The sequence below is a fragment of the Dicentrarchus labrax genome, unplaced genomic scaffold, assembly GCF_905237075.1.
Source record: "Dicentrarchus labrax unplaced genomic scaffold, dlabrax2021, whole genome shotgun sequence".
Lineage (NCBI taxonomy): Eukaryota > Metazoa > Chordata > Actinopteri > Moronidae > Dicentrarchus > Dicentrarchus labrax.
Window position 1 is genome coordinate 20,471,824 of NW_026136718.1, and position 21,148 is coordinate 20,492,971.

At 39.8% G+C, this 21,148-nt stretch overlaps 1 protein-coding gene across 3 annotated transcripts in view; it reads right to left on the reverse strand.

Moving 5' to 3' along the window:
• Positions 1 to 3,045: 3,045 nt before the first annotated feature.
• Positions 3,046 to 21,148, reverse strand: part of hcn2b (hyperpolarization activated cyclic nucleotide-gated potassium channel 2b) — a 47,011-nt gene continuing 28,908 nt past the window's right edge. For all 3 annotated transcript variants that reach the window (XM_051376065.1, XM_051376067.1, XM_051376066.1), the window contains 4 exons: positions 20,029 to 20,175; positions 19,015 to 19,255; positions 14,581 to 14,745; positions 3,046 to 8,931 (listed from right to left, as the gene is read on the reverse strand). In XM_051376065.1, coding sequence (XP_051232025.1) covers positions 7,961 to 8,931; positions 14,581 to 14,745; positions 19,015 to 19,255; positions 20,029 to 20,175 — 1,524 coding nt within the window. In that variant the 3' untranslated portion in view covers positions 3,046 to 7,960. The remainder of the gene's footprint in view (positions 8,932 to 14,580; positions 14,746 to 19,014; positions 19,256 to 20,028; positions 20,176 to 21,148) is intronic.

Here is a 21,148-nt window from a genome sequence, read left to right on the forward strand (position 1 = left end):
AGCTTCTGACACACAGTCCATGAGTGGATGGATGGATGAATGCTGAGGGTATAAGCGCCTCAATCAATAGCAGTGACTCATGCCAGAGGGACAGTGGGACGACTGCTACAAATTAGCTTTAAAATGCTGCCAGTACAGCATTTAAAGTGGCAGAACATGTAGCTGGGTCACTGTGGAGGGGGGCAGGTCAGGGAACATACACATTTAATGTCTGTTTTTGTTGAGATGGCGTTTGTGTTTTCGGCGTAAACTACTGTTGACTTTGGCTGAGTAGAGTAAACAGGATATTGAAGATGTCCTTACTGCAAATTGCAGTTGCTGTGTAGCTTGATGGGCCTGTCTCAGTTTCTCTGGGGTGATTCCAAGGATGTCTGCTGTTAGATCAGAGAGCTGCAACGGTCCAGCCTGCAGTAATGGAGCAAAGCTTGTAGCAGGATATAGTCAGATAGCTTCCATTAGCTCTTCAGAGATTCACACATCTTGTTGATGATGATTTTGTATTAGGGAAATATATAGTACAGAGGTTATTGTGTTTGACATCTCTTGAGAGAGGAAAATGCAATTATTCACTACCTTTTAAAAAAATGTTTCCTTTTGAGCCCACATGTTCAGTTTTTATGCCCGACTTAAGCCTTTATGTATGCTGATATCTCTAAAACACAACAAGATTTTCAAGTATCCTTGTTTTACAGTATTTTTTCATTTAAAACGTATGAAGTGCCTGCAACCATGAATGTGCTTATTCAATGATTGAGGCCTTCAATCCCGAGCAGTGCAGTTAAACAGGAAGCTCAGTCTGTCATAATGTTTAAGGCAGTCAGACTTAGACGGGATGTTTACATGTTAACGTATAGTAACACTACAATATCATATTATAATATAAGATTCTAAGAGGCGTTTAGAAGTTAATGTAATAATAACTTAATTGCTAGAATGTGGTATATTTGGCAATTTTAATAGGTTATAAACAAGCTGTCTTGACCACTTACTAGCTTTTTTTCTTTTTGGAGCTTTATAGGATGGAGTTTGCTCAGTTTTCATCTGCTGATGAATACTCAGTAGCATCTATTCCTGTACACCAAGTGAGGAAGACTGTGATGCAGATGAATGCTCTGGGAAAAAAATTGGAAATAGAGTTAAGATTGTTTCATCAAGCTAGCTTAGCTGCTTTCTGCCCACAGTCCAGCTACACGCTGAGGTTTGAAATTGCTCATAAATGTGAATCCGAGTGTCCCTCTATCTGTGTTAGCCTTGTGATGTAGCAGGGACCTGTTGGGGGTGCTTCCCTGTCTCACACCCACAGCATGCTGGGATAGGCTTCGGCCTGTCACAACCAGAAATAGACATAAGCTGTTGAAACAATGGACAACCATGATTGCATTAGTTGATAGAAAGGGGTTCCTTTTCAAAATCCAAAAAGGGATGAATATTTGTCATGATAGATATATTAGTATGGAACACCTGTGCTGTTTTACATTACACTGAATTTAATGTTTGCTGATATGATAATATGTGACTGTACCGTTGAATTGAGAAGGAAGTATATCCTATCTAGCACAGGCAGTAGTGTTGGGCTTTTAGCAAGTTCTTTATTCCAGCCACAGGATCATTGGGAAGTGGACACTATGGAAGTGTTGGGCGCTATCTGCCAGGTATACCAGAACTGGAAGCCACTCTCTGATAGCCGGACCACTCACTCTCATTGAGAGCACTTTGATTTCCTTGCCAGGCTCCTGGGCTCTCCCGGCCTATCTCCTGCCCCGTGGCGTCATGAGCGGCCAGCACTCAGCGGCACTAGCAGGGGAGCAGAGTGTGCAGACAGTCCTGGAGGGAGCAAGTGGGGCCAGAGCTGTCTGACAGCAGGAGGCAGCACAGTGGAGAGGGAGGCAGGTGGTACAGTGTTGGCAGGTGTGTGTGTGTGTGTGTGTGTGTGTGTGTGTGTGTGTCAGTGTGAGATGCCTTTGTCTGACCTTTCTTCTGACTGACAGGCTGTGATGAGTTGATTAACAACCATCAAACATATACAGTACACACACATCTGGTGCCTGATGCTGTGACTTTTCAGTGAACATGTACTTCCAAAAGAAGGGGGTCTTTCTTTTCTTTACATGTTTAGATCTAGTTTAAACCTAGGTTGTTTTTTTTATCTTGATATATATGTGAGATTTATAACTTTGTGGATGTAGGGGCTTCTACTGTGGCAAAATAGCTAGTAAATTATGGGCAGAAAGTAATAAATCTACAGAGGCTTCTTTAATAATCCGCCTTTAAACAGAAAAGTCACACACTAAGTGTCTGACTTCTTTTCAGTTTCCCCTTTAGAAACCATCTGTCCTAATTGTACTAAAAGTCTGGCTGACAAATTTCCCCAAATTCCCCATCAAGAATCATTAATAGAGGAGAATAATGGATTCTAGAAAGATTTAACGGAGATGTTTGAACGGGCGTTGTTCCCTGTCCATACTACAAAGCAATACAAGAGTTTTCAAATGAATTCTCCTAGTGTTGTCACCAAAGTAAGTGACAATTTGTGCCTTTCCGTCATATTAAGATCAACTCAATTTTATATAGTTATCTAGTGCTAACAAAAAAAAACACATGTTCACGTAGAAACCAGCGAGGTGGAGGGAAGTGAAGTCGATCTAAACTTAACTTTCAGTGGGATCGGGAAGCACATTTCTTCAAGAATCAAGTGGTTCATGTAAATTCTTTATAGTCCTCGGTGAATAAACATCAAATTACCGCATATAAGAGAGAACCAGCTGCATACTAAAATACTGACAACTGCACATAAATAGGTTTTTAAAAAAATCACATTTTATAATGAAAGCATTCAAATACTCAACCTATTAATTCACTATTTCACACAAGAAATATGGCAATCTTTTACTGAGTTTGAAGGTTTTTTTTATCTCTTCATAACCAGGCAGATAACCAGATGTTATTAAATCAGTAAGAAGTAAACAATCAATAACAAAGATTCAGAGGCCATTGTAACTCTGACACATTAGCAATAACATCACGACTAACAGAAAGCAGAGGCAGTCACCATCACATGCCTTTATTGCATTAAGAAGTTCTGTTTCTATTAAGAATATGCAAAATTATTAACTAGTAACCTGTTTGTGCTTTTCCAATATGCTAAACCAAATTATTTACCTAAACATAAAGCAGTGGAATCATACTGTATTCAAATACAATTTATTTGTTTTCCTTTTTACATATATTGCAGTGGGATATAACTGACAATGATGTTTGCATTGTGAGGAGCTTGCATTTTTTTTACAGCCACACACACAAAGAATATAATACGTATGTGGAGACTACAATATATGCTAGGCACTAGGTATGCACAGTACATGTTATGGGATGTGACAGTTGTAGAGTGGCTCAATAAAAGAAAATCAGGTCCCTGACACAGAAACGCTTGTACTGCACTGTGTCTGCTTTCACAGACAGTGGCTGCCTGAGATCACCTGTTTGCTTCAAGGGAATTCATGGTTAGTGGTGAAGATCTCAGTGTACATTATTTGACCTACATGTGTCTGTAGTGTCTATAGGATTGTTTTTGGTATTGCTGTTGGATTTGTACTCTGTATTATTGAATGCCATTACACACACTAACAGGTCTGAGATCTGAGAACAAAAGCGAAAGAGTTAAGCTAACAAAAAGAAGGGATGTAAAGGAAATCACAAATATATGCTGAATGACTGTGGTTAGATATTGAATCATTTTGTATTGTATCCTGTAAAATACAGAAACAAATAGTATAAAAAAGTGCATTTTATATTTTTTAGTGTTGGTGTATTGGCCAATAAGAGAAAAATAATCTGAACTCATTAGCATGAATGTACTTGTGTGACAAAAGTTAGCAACACAAAAATCACACCATCGCTCAATCCACATGAACAGCCCTTGTAGGTTAACATTTTAAACACTCTGAATCCCCATGCTTTACTATCATTGATGAACCCACAACACAAAACTGAATAAAAATTGTAATGGAAAATACTTTGAAAAGGTGTAGCATTGAAGACACAAAAAAGGGGATTTACAAAGAAAGTCATAAAAAAAAAAAAAAAAACATGTTGAAAACACAACCTGGTAAATACAGATCCGTTGATGTTGCTGCTGCTGCTGCTGCTGTGTGTGTGGGGGCAAAGACACCTCCTTCCCAAATCCTGGAGGGTGTACTGAAAAAGCAGAGTTGTTGTAGCATTTACATAACATTAAATATGTTTGTAAAGTTGCAAAAAGAGGGAAAAGGGCATTTACAGAGTTCTGGGCAACATGCTAATCAGATGGTCGAGGTAACAGCATAGAAGGGGGAAAAAATCTAACGGACCAGGCTTTGCAAATGGACTGGGGTGTGAGATTAGAAAAATAAATAAACAAATAAAACAAACACAATAGAAACCATGCAGACCTCACAGCAACTGGCACAGGGTTATATACAAACTGTGGGTGGTACTGTGAGCGACTGTAGAAACAGAAGTGATACATCTTTTGTAATGCAAACGGTTTTGTTCTGCTTTAATTATATGCTCAAGTAATATCAGTTCATACCAGCTGATAATATGCATTTTGTCAAAGATTAAAAAGATATTCAGACATTTTCTTTTTCATAATGTCTACAGTTACAGTTAACTAGCCTAAATTAATAAATAGGTTTACATGATGAACACTACGAAATAACAACCATGTCAATAGTATTTGTCATTAAAGAGTGTGTTTTAAATCAGAATATCTCTTATCAAGTTCCTCCAAAAACAGACTTTAAACAAATTCTAAGTGAAGTTTGGTAAAGCCATCCAAAATGTGAAATATTGCATCTTCATTAACGCCTGCAGGATACAACAGAACATCGTCTGCATAAACTCACACTTCTTCAAACAGTTATTGCTTTGTGTGAAAATAAACATCACTTTCAGACAACATGACTGAATGGGTTTAGTGTTATGTTCTCTGATTTGTAAGTTTAGTCAGCGTGAATAATTCAGTCTGTGACATGTCAGTCATATCTTAACATTTTGAAACATTTGCATACCAAACATTACAGGCCTTGAAACTTTGGTTTCACTCTGTTCATTCTTCATCTTTTATTTAAATTGTGGGGTTGTTTAGGATCAGTGCGCTTCAGTTACTAAATATATGCTAGTGATTTGAGTTTAACTATTGACCGTTTTTTTTTGCAATCCATCCTGTTTCTACTTCCTTTCTTTCTCCTTTTGTCTGTCTTCCTCTATTGTGTGCTTTCCAATAGAGTAAAAAATGTCTATAAACTTACTGTCACTGAATGTATTTCCTGTCCTAAGATACTGCCTCAAGGACACAATGTGAAGTTGAGTGAAACACTAGTCTCATAACAAGCCTCTATATGAATTATTTTTGAGCATCCAAATAGGTTCCACAGGGCATAATTTGGGCATAAAACAAAAACACAACAGACCTCAAAAACGCTGTATAAAATTACTTAAGAAACCTTCAACTTTGTCCCATTTGGAACTCTCAATTCAGATAACAATGCAGGAACTGAAAGTAAATATAATGAAAATGCAAAAAAGATCATAGAAGAGGAACTCATCATTGGCACTGTACAATGAAATCCAATCAAAGGAGAATAATAACAGTCCCAAACAGACCTGAGGGATTCCAATTTCCACTCTCATTACTCAGTAATGGTTCAGACATTAGTGAGATGAGGTGAAGAGAATGCCAGGTCCGGGAGGAAAAGGTTCCCTTCCTAATGCTTTTGGACACAAATCAGCGGCATCTGATGAACTCTTATTGAGGCATTAATGACAGAGGCACACTGCAATATAGATCCTACAAAGTACCTGCACTGTCCTTGGCTGTTGATCAAAACAGTAGCGTTTACAGTAGGGTTGAGCTTTGCAGGAGTTTCATTATCAGTATGAATGGACTTTGGCATAGTGACACATTGCCTGACTGCTGCTGCAAGACATGTGTGATTCAGGGTTAGAAAATAATGGATTTATATTTTGATTATGTGAGTGTCAATTGATTTACATTTTAAGTCATATAAAATTCTTTGTCATTAACTGGCAGTGAATTATAATTTATAAGATACAATAAATACTTTCACAAAGTGTGGGATATCACTACTCACATGACTATAGTCCATAACCCCTTACTTTATAAACCAAATCTGCTATTAAGAGGAAGTGCCTTTTATTCAGGTATATTTTTTATTAGATCTTAACTCATTAGTCTTAAAGCTGCATTAATTAATTTTTGGACACTTGGGGGCACACAAACAGCAAACCAATGAAGTTGACATTTAAGCAAACGATTGGCTACTTACACATCCAGCAGTACCATAATAATCCTACTTTCTGGCTAACTGACAGATATATTTGATATTTACTTGCCTTATTATGGTGTAGTCCTGTAGAAGCAGAGTCGGGATTTCTGGCATGACTGCACCTACTTACAAGGTGCATCGAGAAAAGAAAAAGTCTAAACAGGTCAAAACTCCAGCAACACTTGTAGTATAACAACTTTATTTAACTTTACAAGTAGAGTTTTGACCCCTTCATATCTGGTTTATTCTACACCAACTCCTGAAAAAAAATATCTGTCTCTTTAGCTTACAGGCCACAATGTGCAGGCCACACATAGTGGGGTCTGTGGGCTTTAAAGCCAAAACAGTAAGCTTAAAAGGGACTAAAAAGCTCCATGGATATGCAGAGTTAAGCGATCATTCTTCTGTGGGCTCATCACTACAAGCAGCTCCCTTCACATTACCCTTATTCATCTGATTCACTGTTAATACAAAAAAATTGATTAATGCAGCTTTAAATTAAACAAACATGCAGACATTTCCTGTAGAAATCGATGGCTTGGCTGTCCCACAGCTGTAATATCAGTATGAAGGATATTCATTGTCTGTAATCTCAAGATCCTAGTTGCACGCATATTTATCTGTGGGGACTATCAGAGGTGAGGAAGACTTACAAAAGAGGCCAACTAGATTCTGAAAATGCCAGTTTGATTTTTAAATATACTCAATCATCCATTAATATCAATAGTCAAGGAGAAAATATGGCTTCAATTTTTTTTGCAATCCATCCCTCCTTTCTTTCTCCTTTTGTCTGTCTTCCTCTATTGTGTGCTTTCCAATAAAGTAAAAAAATTTCTATAAACTTACTGTCACTGAATGTATTTCCTGTCCTAAGATACTGCCTCCAGGACAAGTTGAGTGAAACACTAGTCTCATAACAAGCCTCTATATTAATTATTTTTGAGCATCCAAATAGGCTCCACAGGGCATAATTTGGGCATAAAACAAAAACACAACAGACCTAACTAAATACTGAAATAAACGCAGTGCTTTTGTTTCTTATTATTGAATATTATCAAATTGTTCCTACAAATTTTGTCCATAAGGATACTTAACTAAATTATTTTACGAAACCACAATTATTATACAGTTTTGAGAATCCCCTTTTACAGCCAGCCTACTGACAAAATGTGGTAGATACAGCAGTTAAACCCCAGTAAAGTGCCAACTTCTGGTATCTGAAGCAGGTCCCTGATTTTCTTTTAGTCCCATCCGACACCAAGTTTGCATTAAATGAGGTGATGAGAGGATAACGAAGCAGATATGTTGTTGACTATGTTATGAAATACAGTAAATAAAGGAGTCGGAGATGGGAAGATGCTACTTTACCACCACTACTATCTGTGCAACTCCTATGTCTGTGAGTAGAAACATCTCAATGCTGCAGATTTAAAAGTCACCATACAGACTTTATTATGTTAAAACAGTCTCCTCTCAGTCTCCCTGCTGCCACTCACTCAACATTCATACATTCGGATAGTCAAACTGGAGCAGATAGAGAGAAAAGGAACAGTAGGAGAAAGAGCAGAAATCCCCCCTGTGTTCCTGCAGTCAAGCCCCTCATTGAGTCACCTGTCAAGAAGATTTCATTGAGATCACAAGTTTGAGGATAGCCTGGATCTTACTTTGATGTGGTCTGTCTCAGGAAGGCTCACTATAGAGTCCTTCTTGGGTCGTCCCGAGTCCCCCAGACCTGTTCCCACACCCCCTACTGCCAGACCTGCACCAGCCCCAAAACCCTGCACAGAACCGGGCAGAGATGCTGCAGGGAAGGCGCCCACAGACATCTGGTGGGGCAGTACCACCCTATGTGGTATTGCACTCCGGATGCCTGTGTGACCTGATGGGGTCTGAGGGGGTCCAATGGACGTGGAGGAGACTCGTGTAGACTGGGGCGGACTAGGGGCACCTGGTTGCAACCCCTCATGAGGCAGTGAGGGCTGAGAGGCTGACAATGCCCTAGCGTCTTGGCTCAGACTGCCCATTTGCAAGGAATGGGTACTCTTATGTGTGCTGGGCCGGTGTGCAGGACTGGCTATGTGTTGCTGGGCAAGAGAAAGCTGGGAGCCTGAGGTGGGACCAGCTAGGCCACTGGATCCATACTGGAATGATCGTCCTACAACTGCCAGCGGGCTCTGGACAGGTGGGCTGGACAGGATAGGAGCAAAGGCACCGGAAGCAAGGAGCTGAGACTGCAGTGGAGAGGCTGAGACAGGGCTGGATACATTTTCCATCACCTGGAATCTCCTCACCATCCTGGGAGACTGCAGGTTTCCTGCTCCCACTGAGTTCCCTTGCATGGGGGGACAAAAGTTCATTGCTACGGCCTGCTGCAGAGTGGCAATTGCTGAATTCTGGGGTTGGGTGGAGGAACCTGGATGAGTAAAGATCCCACCATGTAGAGGAGGTGTCATGGACATGGCCCGCGGTCGTGGTACATCAACTTGCTGGACCATCTCCCGATCATATTTAACTATCTCCTGGATCATCTCATTCTCGCGGTTGTTGAAAACACCCGAGTTCAGATCATGCTGAACTTTGTGCATCAGGATTGAGTTCTTCTTGCCTGCAGTGACATGGAGACAGAAAGTTGCATTGTTGCTGAAGTAGATGCTATTGGTTGCTTAAACAACATTCTTAGTTATAAAAGTAAAGTTTTTTGCCCAGAATTATCCCACTTTCTCTTATTGTCATTTTTTACCAGACGCATAAATAACAAGTTTATCCTTTATTCTATTCCTGGCATCGAGGATATAGTAGCCTATATATGGAACTATCTGTCGTTTTCTCCACCCAATAATTCATCACTGACACACACACTCACACACAGATAGATGGGATGGATAGATAAATAGAGAGCACCTTATATTTTTCACTGATTCTCTGTTATGGGGATAGGCCAGTCTATTTGCAGTCACCTCAGTGCTGACAATGTGAGAGCAAGCATGTCTTTTACCAAACAATTTCTTTATTTGTGCTTCTGTGTCTATGGTTGTACGACCTGTATTTGATTAGATGATGCACGTGTTTGGGGTATGTGTGTACTCGCACATGGCTGGTATTTGGCATGCATTGGTCCTCCAGGAGGAAAGAATAGTTATCTGGATTTAACTCCAGCTCTATGAGCTGTAGTCATATATCAGGCTTCACTTTTACTTAACCCCTCATAGGTATGCAGCACTAGAGATAACTGATGCTCCTTCCATTGAAATAGATGGTAGCATGCCCTACAAAGGAGCAGCAAGCTTACATCTCAGGTCCCCTTAAACTCAAGAAACTGAAAACAAAGGGCCAGCTGAACATTGTCAAAGGAAGTAGTCCCAGTGAGTGGTCTGTGAATCACAATATTCACTGTGCATCTATGAATACTTGTGTGTGATGGGAGATGCTTCCTAGTCGCAGGTCCAAAGAGCCAAACCAGCTCATGTCTGTGCAGAAAGATGAACCATGAGCTACCAGTAGTTTACTGGATTCAGCCGCAGCAGTTCAAACCACAGCTGGATGCATCATAACTGGCCTAATTTTCAGAAACAGATGGGCAGCTGACACAAGGCATCAGCACCTCAGCTGTGACCGTGGTGACAAAAAAAGCAGTTGCTGTATCTGTTGATTAGCACTTTTCTTTGCACTTTTTTAATTGATGGAAAAAAACAGGCATGTGATGTATCACATAACCAGAATCATGGGGGCCTGTTGTGAGGTGGAAAGGATCAACAAGTCATCTATGGACCTCATAATTCCAATCTGCAGGAGCAATGCCAAAAAAATCCACCTCTTCTGATCAAAACTCAGCAGTTTATGCTATCCTGGCAAAACCCCAGTTAACACCATAACTAAAGTGATGACTCATAAAGGCCACACCACCTTAACAACTCACGTGACCTCAACCCCCCAACTTTCATGTGACATCAGGCTGTGAATGACTCAGGGCTATTTTAATGCTTGTGACATCTCACCAGTATGTAAACTCTCAAGACAAAATCACAGTTTCCTCATGACTTTCTGATAGATCAGAGGGCTAGAGGCATAGAGTGGTTTGCTGCACAGCTCAAGGTTAGCTCAGAAACCAGGTGCACATTTGAGAAGAGGTTTTGGGCCCACCCAGGGTCACACAACTGTGCTGAACAACACAAGGAGGTCATAATGGAGCAGGCATAGTGTAATGATAACCCTTGACTCTCACATTTCTCAAAAACATTTCCTATAGACGGAGATAGAGACATCACAGCAGGAAAGTGTGATCTGTCAGGTAATAAGATGAGCGTGTTAGAGACTGTTTTGTCTGAAACTTGGTGAAAGTTGACAAGTTTACAAGTTCCTCCTCTCTGATATAATGACCAGGAAGAGTGATGGAAGAGGTAAACAGAAACATCTCTCTTCTTAATGAAGAGAGAGAAGGAGCCTATTTGGTAAACAATTTTTTCTCACCTGTGAATCAATTGTTTTGACATGTAAAGGGAGGTAACTAATGGCGGGGTGAGGCAGACAAATCTTCAATATGTTTGCTGACAGAGTGCTGCAGGGATGACGTCTTTTTGTAGGCCAACACAGAAGTGTCACACTGGTTCTTTCGACAAAAGCCAATGGCATTTTGGATTATTGCAGAAAAAAGCTCTGTAGCAAACAAAGGTTTATGATACTTACACATTTTGTTCAGCAATATAATCTCTACAAATGAACACCACTTTTATAATTTTTAAAGCATAAATGCAATTGCCAGAAGTAAAAAGTTAATGTTAGCCTATAAACTACACTACACCTATATACTATACTACACCGCGGTCACATGACTTCACCACCGCTTAACTTCCAAGTTGTAATTAAGTCTTGAAATTAAAATCTACAAGTGTACTAGGTTGTTTATGTCGTAGAACAAAATGTGAAAATCTCTATGCTTGTGTGAACCACAGAACTTATTGCAGGCATGTAACCAAAAACCCATTAAAAGGAACCCATTGATTTTGAGGCGAGGAAACCAGAGGTACAAAAATGCTGACTGCAGAACTCTATTAACCGTACCTGAAGATGCTAGAGTTAAGGGGAAAGGGAGAAAGTCCAATCCAGGTGGCGAGCCTCTCGGTGTAGATAAATGGAGCCTTTCCATAACAGTTATAGGATAATGAGAGGATGAAGTAGGAGAAGAAAATATTTTTCCTTGAGAGATATTGTAATGTGTTGGGCTACACCCCCTTTTCATCCAATTTTTACTGGACATTTTGCAGGACGCATGGGGTTGGCAGCTCACCCAGGCTTGCACCCAGCTGATGGGAGGGCTGAAATGTTGAAATATGGAGCAGTCAGCCAACGATGATGATGATGATGATGATGATGATGATGATGATGATGATGATGATGATGATAAAGGCCAGTCAGGTTGGCTCTCTGCTCAACAAGCTCAGCTGGGGGAGAAGGTTGGGATTTCTTATTTGCACCCACATGATCCACCATCTGCTGTATCTTGGGGACGAAGAAAGATTCTCAGGAGATGGGCATGTAGGGAAGTGTGACTGTGGGCAACTTGAGTAGCGCATATTGCTCTTCTGCACTACTGTCACTGGTGATTAGCTTAGTTCTGAGATGCAGCAGGCGGTCTAGAGAGCTGGCAAGCAAGCTAGGTTGTTAGTCAGCACAACAGCCGAGTGATACCCACGAAACAAAGAGGTCTAAAAGGCTGGTGATGAACTTGTTCCTCTCTAATGCAGACAGCTGCCTGGCCAGAAGGAGAAGAATGGGAGGAGGCAGATCCAGACTATGGTGACGACTGTGCCCTCTGAGCATGTTGCACGGATTCCATCTGTGAACCAAAAACACAGTTTGGCAGACAGGGCTTGGTGATGAGGTTCTCTATCAGGCTCTGGAGAGAGGAGGGAGTGGAATCCCCATTCACTGTGCTGCAGCCTGGAAATGCTGGTGGTGATGCTGAGTTCTTCCTCGAGGAGCACCACAAGGTCTTCCTCAAAGAAGGCTAGAAACTGGTTAGAGCAGGATTGTCTGCCTCTGCCTGGTGCCACCAGCCGAGTGGTCAAACAAATTCTACAGGTGATAATGGCACTTAAGGATGAGATGAAAGGGAACAGAGCAACCATCTGATAGGGAGGTAGGCACAGTAGTGCAGAGCCTTACTGGGGGTTATGAAGCCTTAGAGGTAAGAATCCTTTTGAAATGGATGCAGTTAGTGAGCTGAAGCTTCCTCGTTTGCAGAACTCACACATCTGTTGCATCGTTTCTTTCATAACAATGTCTATTCATTATGAAGTAACACCTTAATTCCCCCCCTTAAATCACTGCTCTACAACATCTTCTGCTGATCTTATGTGACACTGTGTTTACACTTTGATGCATTAAGGGTATGAAGACAGGGGACAAGGGATTTACCCCTATCTATGTAGGATTGGCTCACAGGTCCAACACTGTTTTTATGAAAATGTCTGCATGGGTGATGGAGCAAGCCTGGTTGCATCAAAAATATGAGTAATTATGTTCCATCAGGTGGAACTGATCCTAAATAAGCACTCCTGGTCACAGATGCTCAACAAAAAAATCTTAAATGTGACTGAACCGAAACATTTGAGTTTGTTTTTTTAAACAATTGATCTTTGAAGCATTGCATCGCACTAGATTTTAAAATAAGGATCTTATAGAGACACGCCAAACAATCATTCTTTACGCTTAAAATGAACAAAGCTTGAGTGATTACTTGCAAGTCTGTAAGTTCATTTCATATTCTTAACATGGCTTCTTAATCTGAGTGTTTGATCCGGATGTCTTTTTCTGACAAATACTCTTGATAAAGCTAAACAAAAGAACACATTATTAGTGATTAATATTCATCAAAAACAGAGGGAGCCCAATGGGAATATTTGGTTGGTGGAAGGCCCTAAAGCAGACATGTCAGTCTCCCTCCAAATATGTGAGCTGAATGACTGAAGGCTGCTCATGTGTGGAATCTGGCTGCTATGGCAACAGCTGGCAGGTGGCGGATGCAGAGCTTTTGTAAACATGTGAAGTGCGGTCATGTGACAGGGGGATGTGACATCTGCAGCACTGCTGACCTTGGGGGGCAAGAAAAGTAACATGTTTCTTTTTATTTGCTAACAAGGGGCTTCTAAGACTTCACTGGGATAAAGCAGTCTCTGTGAATGTTTGTATGTGTGTGTGTGTGTGTGTGATTATGCATTTGAACCAAAGATGTTAAACCCAGGTCACTGCTGAGCAATTAATTTTTTTCAATCAGCAAATTAAGAGACAACAAAGGTAAAAAAAAAAAAAAAAAAACTCACATTGCTCAGCAGTTTCTGACATGATACCCACAAGTTTCAATATATGTTAAATAACATTTCCAAAATGGCATATATGCACAGAAAAAACATTCAATTGCTGGGATAAATTTACATATAAAATGATTCACAGCCATGAATATATTTTCAGCCTCGACTCCTTCCCCCAACACACACATTGTGTGGATCATCCATACAGTACATTACAGCTGTCAGATAGTGCAGTGTTTTGACAAAGACATCACATTAATGAATGAATACATTTTCCTTATGCTTGATTTCATCTTATGAATGGCTCATACAGTATGCTTATGCAGATACCATACCTGTCACTTTTATTTTTAGTGAAGCGTAATGCCAATTACTCATGACTAAACCTCCAAGACACGTTTCATATATTAGGTCTGGATGGAAAGATTGATTTGTTACATTTTTGTATTTACTGTAGATTTACAATAAAGGGATAGAAATTAAAAGCCACGTGGACTCACGTGTGCTTATTGAGAGATTTGATGACTTGTCTGTGAGACTGAAACCAAATCTCCATGGTTTGGATAGGCATGTGTTTATAAGACAACTTTAAGCTACCATAAAAACACTTTAGCTATAAGATGTCCACATTTATCAGTGTATAAATGTACCTAACATTGTGTTGGATGGGCAAAGTGAAAACAAGTAATGAGAAAATTGCTTGGCATGACCGAAAACTGGGAATAATAATAATAATAGTTTAAAAAGGCGCTGTTCACTTCTACCCAAATTAAGAAAAAAAAAAAAAAGATCCAAAATAAATCTTTGGGACTAATACTGACCAGTTATACAAAGGTTTGGACATCTTTACACACCAATGAACACTACGTTAAACTGTAATTTATTGTTAAACCATATCAAATGAAAGCAACTGGTGGAGTTTTTGTTGAACCAGGTGGCAGTCTTACCTATCCTGTCCAATCTGTCAATGGCAACTGTCTCAAAGGCCCTCCTCATCATGGGATACTCCTCCAGCACCTCATTGAAATTGTCCACTGAGAGAGAGTACAGGCGACAGTAGGTGTCTGCTCGCACACTGGCCGTCCGTCTGCCACGGGTCAGCAGGCAGATCTCTGATGGGGTGAAAGAGAGACCAGACAGGAGACAGTCAGATCACAAGATGGCAGACTGACATATTTCCGGGTGTCATGCTGTGACAGAGAAAAGAACAGAGATGCTACAAATGAGGAGAGATTTGTCAAGCAGTCTGAAAATGGTACCCTGCTATTAGACTATTACAAAACAACATGCACAAAAGATCTTTTATTGAAGACGATTAAAATTTTTGCAGCTTGAAGTCTTGTCAGGAAGTTCTTGGTTTGTAGCCTGAGCTGATGTCCATATGCATCAATACTACTACAAGTGAGTAATTCATACCACCTTAAGCCAAACATTCACTCTAAATATCACTTTAGGATACTGTATGTGCAATAAGTTTGATTATTTTCCATACACTTTGGCCCAAACGTTCAGGGTCAGGGTTATTTTAGTCATTTAAATATTTGGATTCATCAAGCTTTTGAAAGTCTGGGCTGAAACTCCAGGCCTTAAACAAATGTGTGCTCAGAATGAAATTGGTTTTTGCATGCAGTGGCTGTGTGTAGTCAGTCTGACCCACTGACAGAAAAACAGAGTATTTCCTCCAGCACTGACAGCTGTGTGAAGGACGCACACTCTATATTTGGAGATGTGCAGCTAAGCTTCATTACATTCAGTTGTTCGCCTCCCTTTCCCCCAGTATCTTCTTCTCTCTAGCTTTTTTTATGGGCTGGGGCTGACTGTTGTCTTGACAACCATATGCCCTTCTTTCCCCCCACCTAAAAGGTCAACCTCCTCTGACTCTCTGTGGGAAAGGGAGAAAAATAACGAAACACAAGGAGACTCCATTAGGAGGATGCATAGGGGCACTGAAATGGACTGTTACTGAGTGTTTGTGACTGTGGTGTCTCCAGCAGCAAGCCTGACGCTTCAGAAACCGAATAAACCAGGAGGGCTTCAAGAAAAACTGAAGACACACAAACCTATGCATATCATTTCAAAGCATAAATATATATATATATAAATATATGTATATATATCAGTCTTTATACTAAGCTAAGCTAACTGGCTGCTGGTTCTAGCGTCCTATTTACTGCACAGACATGAACTTGGTATCGATATTATCTAATCTCATCTAAAGCTTGAAGAAAATCTCTTAACTATTCTTTTGAGGCAGAAAAATAGTAAAATCAGCCATAATGGCAGGATCTAGGCATGGGGTTCCCAAACTTTTTCATGTCTTGGACCCCCACAATAGATGCACATTAGACTACAGAGCCCCAATTTGAGTAGCTTTTGTCTTAAGGAATCTCCTTAAGTATTTTTTATTTTATTTTTAGGTTTGAAGATAATAAAGTTTTCATAGTCAATCAATGATCAAACTGGGATCACTATAAATTACAATCAATCTTAACAGCCAAGCCTAATTCTTCCCTTGTTCCAACCTCCAAAAACTGTGAAAATCATTTATTTCTGCTGGGGATCCCGACAACCCCCTCAAGGACCCCGTTTGATTCCCGGAAAACCCCTGATCTACGCCTCAACTGCCGGATGTTTTCAGGGTTTCTTCCCTTGCATATAAACACTCAGACTGTCTGTATACAACAGATGCATACTGTACGTACAGTACATTCACATACACTGACACGCACTCACTGTCTATGAGTCAGGATACAGTAGCTTTTTATTCAGAGGTTATTTAAATGTGACCTTGGGCATGACCATGTTTTTTGCCTATTTGATAAAGGATTTATATATCCTCAGTAGATTAATGATTAATAGCCTCTGCAGAGAGACACTCTACAGCTTAATGGAAGTAAAAGCTGTTGGATGTAAAGCTCTTTAGACACAACACACAACTACAACATGTAGTCATAGTATTACTCAGGAATTTGTTGATTCTGAATTTAAAGCATAGTCAAATTAGCTAAATGTCAGTGTAAAGACATACTGAGTAACAAGTTTATACATTTTCTTTTTTGCCTGAGTTCTGTCTAGTCATGTTCGAGGAAGTTTTAAGCGTTACAGATTCAATAGTTTGGTTAGATTGGTGGAAAAATCCAAAAGATGCCCCAGATGTCCTTTCATAAATTGTCACTTAGGACCTTCCTTGTTATGCATAACACAACCATCTGCATTTTGCTTGTATCATTAGTGGGAAGGGCTGGGAGAGGATAACTAATGAAACCATCGGGGCTGCATTAAAAAGCTGTTCAAACCACTGGGTAACCATTTATAGCTTGTGGATGGGACAACTTTCATCCTCAAATATCATTAAAAATACAGAGAAATCCAGGATGGGTACAGTGAATTTTAGCAGTGATTTGAATATTCCAGGCACTGTGTGCAATAATGACTGACCTTTAACCTCAGATACACTGTTTCCTGTTCCCATTAGTAGAAACTATAATTTCCTAAATTCTCTTCTCTCTTCTACAGTTTTATTGCTTGATATGTTCCCAGTGAAACTCCTCCTGTTTCTGGTACCCATATAAACATATTTTCTCCCTTGTTCAGAAAATGTATGCCAGTTCATAGATAATCAGTTATCTACATAAGCTGCTCCATCTGCAGTATTATAAATATAAATTATTTTAATTACAAGACACAAAAGTGACTTTGAGGCAACATATTTCGAAAGCTTTGGCAGTTCAGACTAGTCACAACAGCAGTAACACAAACCTCCGCAGACTAACAGTCAGCTAGTGAATATGCAACTCTACAAAACTCAGTTCCCAATATTGTTACCAAATCCAATTTAGGCAAGCATAAAACAGTTATTTAATGAACAAATGGTAAGTGATGGATGAACAAGGGGTACATTATTACGTTATTCCAGATAGCAGCTTCTAAAGAAATAGCCAAAAGCTGCAGACTCAGCTGCATTTACAGCCATAGAAAATAGTATGCAAAGCTCTGCCTCGTTTCTAAATGTATTAATACAATAATGGAACCGATCCAGCCAAGGTTTACTAATGAGGAATGTTGCCAGTAGTACAGGCCAAGAAATCTAAATGACAGGAGACACAGTATTGCTTTTCTGTAGCATGTGTAACATTTATCAACACTCTTTGTCTGACTCTTAATGTTTTTAACCACTAATCTTAATACATTCTATAAATATAAATTGGAACAAAGTCACGTTTGGCCTGACATCACTATGTACTTCGTGCTACTAACTAATTGAGAGATTTTACCATAAATACACACAGCACTGCACCACCCTGCTGTGGTTAAACCATGTTGTCCCTCCAGTCCAAGCTCATGAAGAGACCTGTGATTTCCTCCCTGAAGGCAGGAAGGACTATTACAAATGGTGCCCATCATCACCGTTGTGCTGTGCTAATTAGCTGTTATTAATTGGATGAGTGTATGTGTGATGTGTACGTGCGTGTGTGTGTCTTTACCACTCCAACAGTGCCCTTTGGCTGCTGGCACATCAACATTACTGTCGATGAACTGCGGTCGCTCCAGAGGGCACCGGATGTTAAAAATGCAGCCCAAACCATCAACCCACAAGACTTAAAACTGTGTGTGTGTGTGTGTGTGTGTGTGTGTGTGTGTGTGTGTGTGTGTGTGTGTGTGTGTGTGTGTGTGTGTGTGTGTGTGTGTGTGTTTGTGCACGCCTGTGTGGGTTTATGGGTGGCGATAGCAGCAAAGGCACCACAGGTTTTTAAACAGCCACAGAAAAACAACAGCCTGAGAAAGTGGGAACAGAAGTTAGCTGTGAGGCAGGACTGCACAAAAAGTCCAAGCAGAATGTCAGGGTGCTGTTTTATTCCCTTTATCTGTTTGTTGCTACAATATTCTTATTTAAATAGTAAAGCCATTTGTGATATTACTGTAGTGGATTATATTTGAATGTAGCGGATTTCGAAGTGTAAACAGAGTGTGAATGCCTGCAAGCATTGAATAAAATAATATATTATATTATATTATGTTCTACCCTATTCTTTATGAGGTGTTATGTTCCTTTCCATGTTGTTCTATTCTGGTCTGTTATGTTATGATTTGTTATGTTCTACTCTACTCATTTCTATTCAATCCTATTATTCTGTTCCATTGTGTTAAGAACAGAATAAAATGGAATATAGTAGTAGAAGAGAGAAGAATATAACTGTTCTATCCTATCATTCTATTATATTAAACTTCTTTCTGTTATGTTAAATGAAGTTCAATCCTGCTCTGTTTTAGTTTTCTATTATGTTGTTATAAACAGAACATAAAGAATAATAAGATAGAACAGAACACAATAGAATAGAGCAGTAACCGATGATCCTAAGATGACAAAGACAGTGACATACCTCCAAAGTACGACCCGTCCATCAGCTTCATGCCGATGCTTCCTTTGGTGAGGACGGTGACCACCCCGTGCTGGATGAAGTACATCTTCTTGCCGATGGTGCCCTCTCTGACGATGTAGTCTTTGGGCTGGAAGACTTCAAATCTCAGTTTGGTCAGCATGGCTGTCACAAAGTTGGGATCAGCATTGGCAAACAGCGGCATGGAGGCCACCAGCTTACGGCAGTTGAAGTTGACGATTTCCTAAATGGTAACAGGAAACGGCGTTGGATCATAATGTTGTATTGGATGTCATAAGACTGTCTGTCTCAGTTTGTGTTTTCATGCAGTATTGCAGCCTTGTTAAATAGTTACACTGCAACAATTCCAACAGACAGTTGTGAAAAATATGTGCTGAGATTTAGCTTTAATTATTTTGGGGGTGTTCTGCATTGGCATTTCAGGACAACTTCTGATTATTTTTTTCATGATTCAGTTCATTATTTTCCGTTTTCTCTTTGAAAAAATGAAAAGTTATGACTGTTTACTCTAAAAATCAGGTTAATAAAAACCTCATATCCAGAGCAAACATTCCTGGTGAACCATTTTTGTTTATTTGCCTTGAGGGACACTGGCACAGCTCATTTGAGTATTCTCCCTATTTTTCTCTTCATTTTCTGTTACCTGAAGCATACTTTGAGTGTCTTTGAAGCAAGTGGACCTTGTTTACTCTCTACTGGAGTAAACATGGAGTTTCTGTTGGCAGCAAGAAAAACTTTTCTGTTTCTTTCTTTTAAAATTCAGTAAAAAACTGGTAAAAAAAAAAGTTCAGGTGACTACCTAGCAGTTAATAAATAAATCAATACAGAGAGTTCTGGAAATGACATTTTTAACTACCAGGTTATGTGTTTTTTTGTGCAGAAGGAGACTATAGCTGTTGTAATCAATTTATTCTGGTCCACTTACTCTGTGGGAGAGCTGAGAAGTGTGTGTATTTGTGGGTGAATGAGCAAGTGGATGCTTGGGTGTTTTCATACCTCGCGCAGAGGCTCATTAAGCTCCTCCAGGATGCTCTCTTCATCAAACATCTTGCCCTGGTATCTGTGCTCATAGTAGTCATGGATTTTCTGTCGGAAGTCAGCCGGTAGTTTGTGGAACGACATGTACTGCTCCACTTGTTTGTACTGGAGAATGGAGAGATAGTAGTGAGGAGAAACAGAAGCACGAATCAATGAAAACAGCACTCAGCAGCTCTTTTGTTAATTGTGACAAGAAGAAGTTTAAGAAGTCTTATACTGCAGCGTCATGGCGATCTCACAGCAGCTGTGGGGATGCCGTGTGTTTCTCATTTATGCTCAAAAGGTTTTCTGTCTGTCTCATCATCAGCTATAGCTCGTTCATGTCTGCAGGTTTTGAGACATACAGATTTGCAGACATGAAGATCCTGTGATCCACTTTTTCCTTGGAGCTATGAGAGGAAAGCTGTGATGAAGCTGTTAAGGAAACATGACAGCTCTGTTAAGCCCACGAGGATTCATTACGCTCTACTGTGTCTACAGAAGAAAGATGCTGCTATTGTACATCTTATCCACAGTGAGTCTCTCTCTGTCTCTCTCTGTCTCTGGTGGTCTTGGTGTACAAAATGCTTTATTTTGAAGGGACAAATCTACAAAAAAAATATTATCAGGCTTTGGGGAAATGTGTCTATTGTTGTTTTTTATTTTCATGAGAAAAAATATATGAACTCTTCCATGATCTATGAAGACCAGAAAAAAAAATACAGGTAAATAATTAAATGGAACTAGTGGGCATTTGTGTACCCGTGTTACTATTCTGAGAAAGGAAGATGTTTGTTATTTATGTTGGAATTGATAAATATGTAACTGTGTAGCTAGCAAAAAAATAAAATAAAATTGCTGAAAATGTTAGTTGGCTGCAGCACATTGTGTTTGCTCACCCACGTGATTCACACCATCACATTTTTACCACTGTTATCTACATTAAATGCAGCCTGAATGTCCACTTCTCTCAACTCATTATAATGCTCCATAACACATTTCATGCCTGGATTCCCTGTGAAAATAGCAGCTGCTATAGCTTCTCTCACTGTACACAAAATGGCTCTTGGGTTTGTTTTATTTATACCAGGAAGATGGT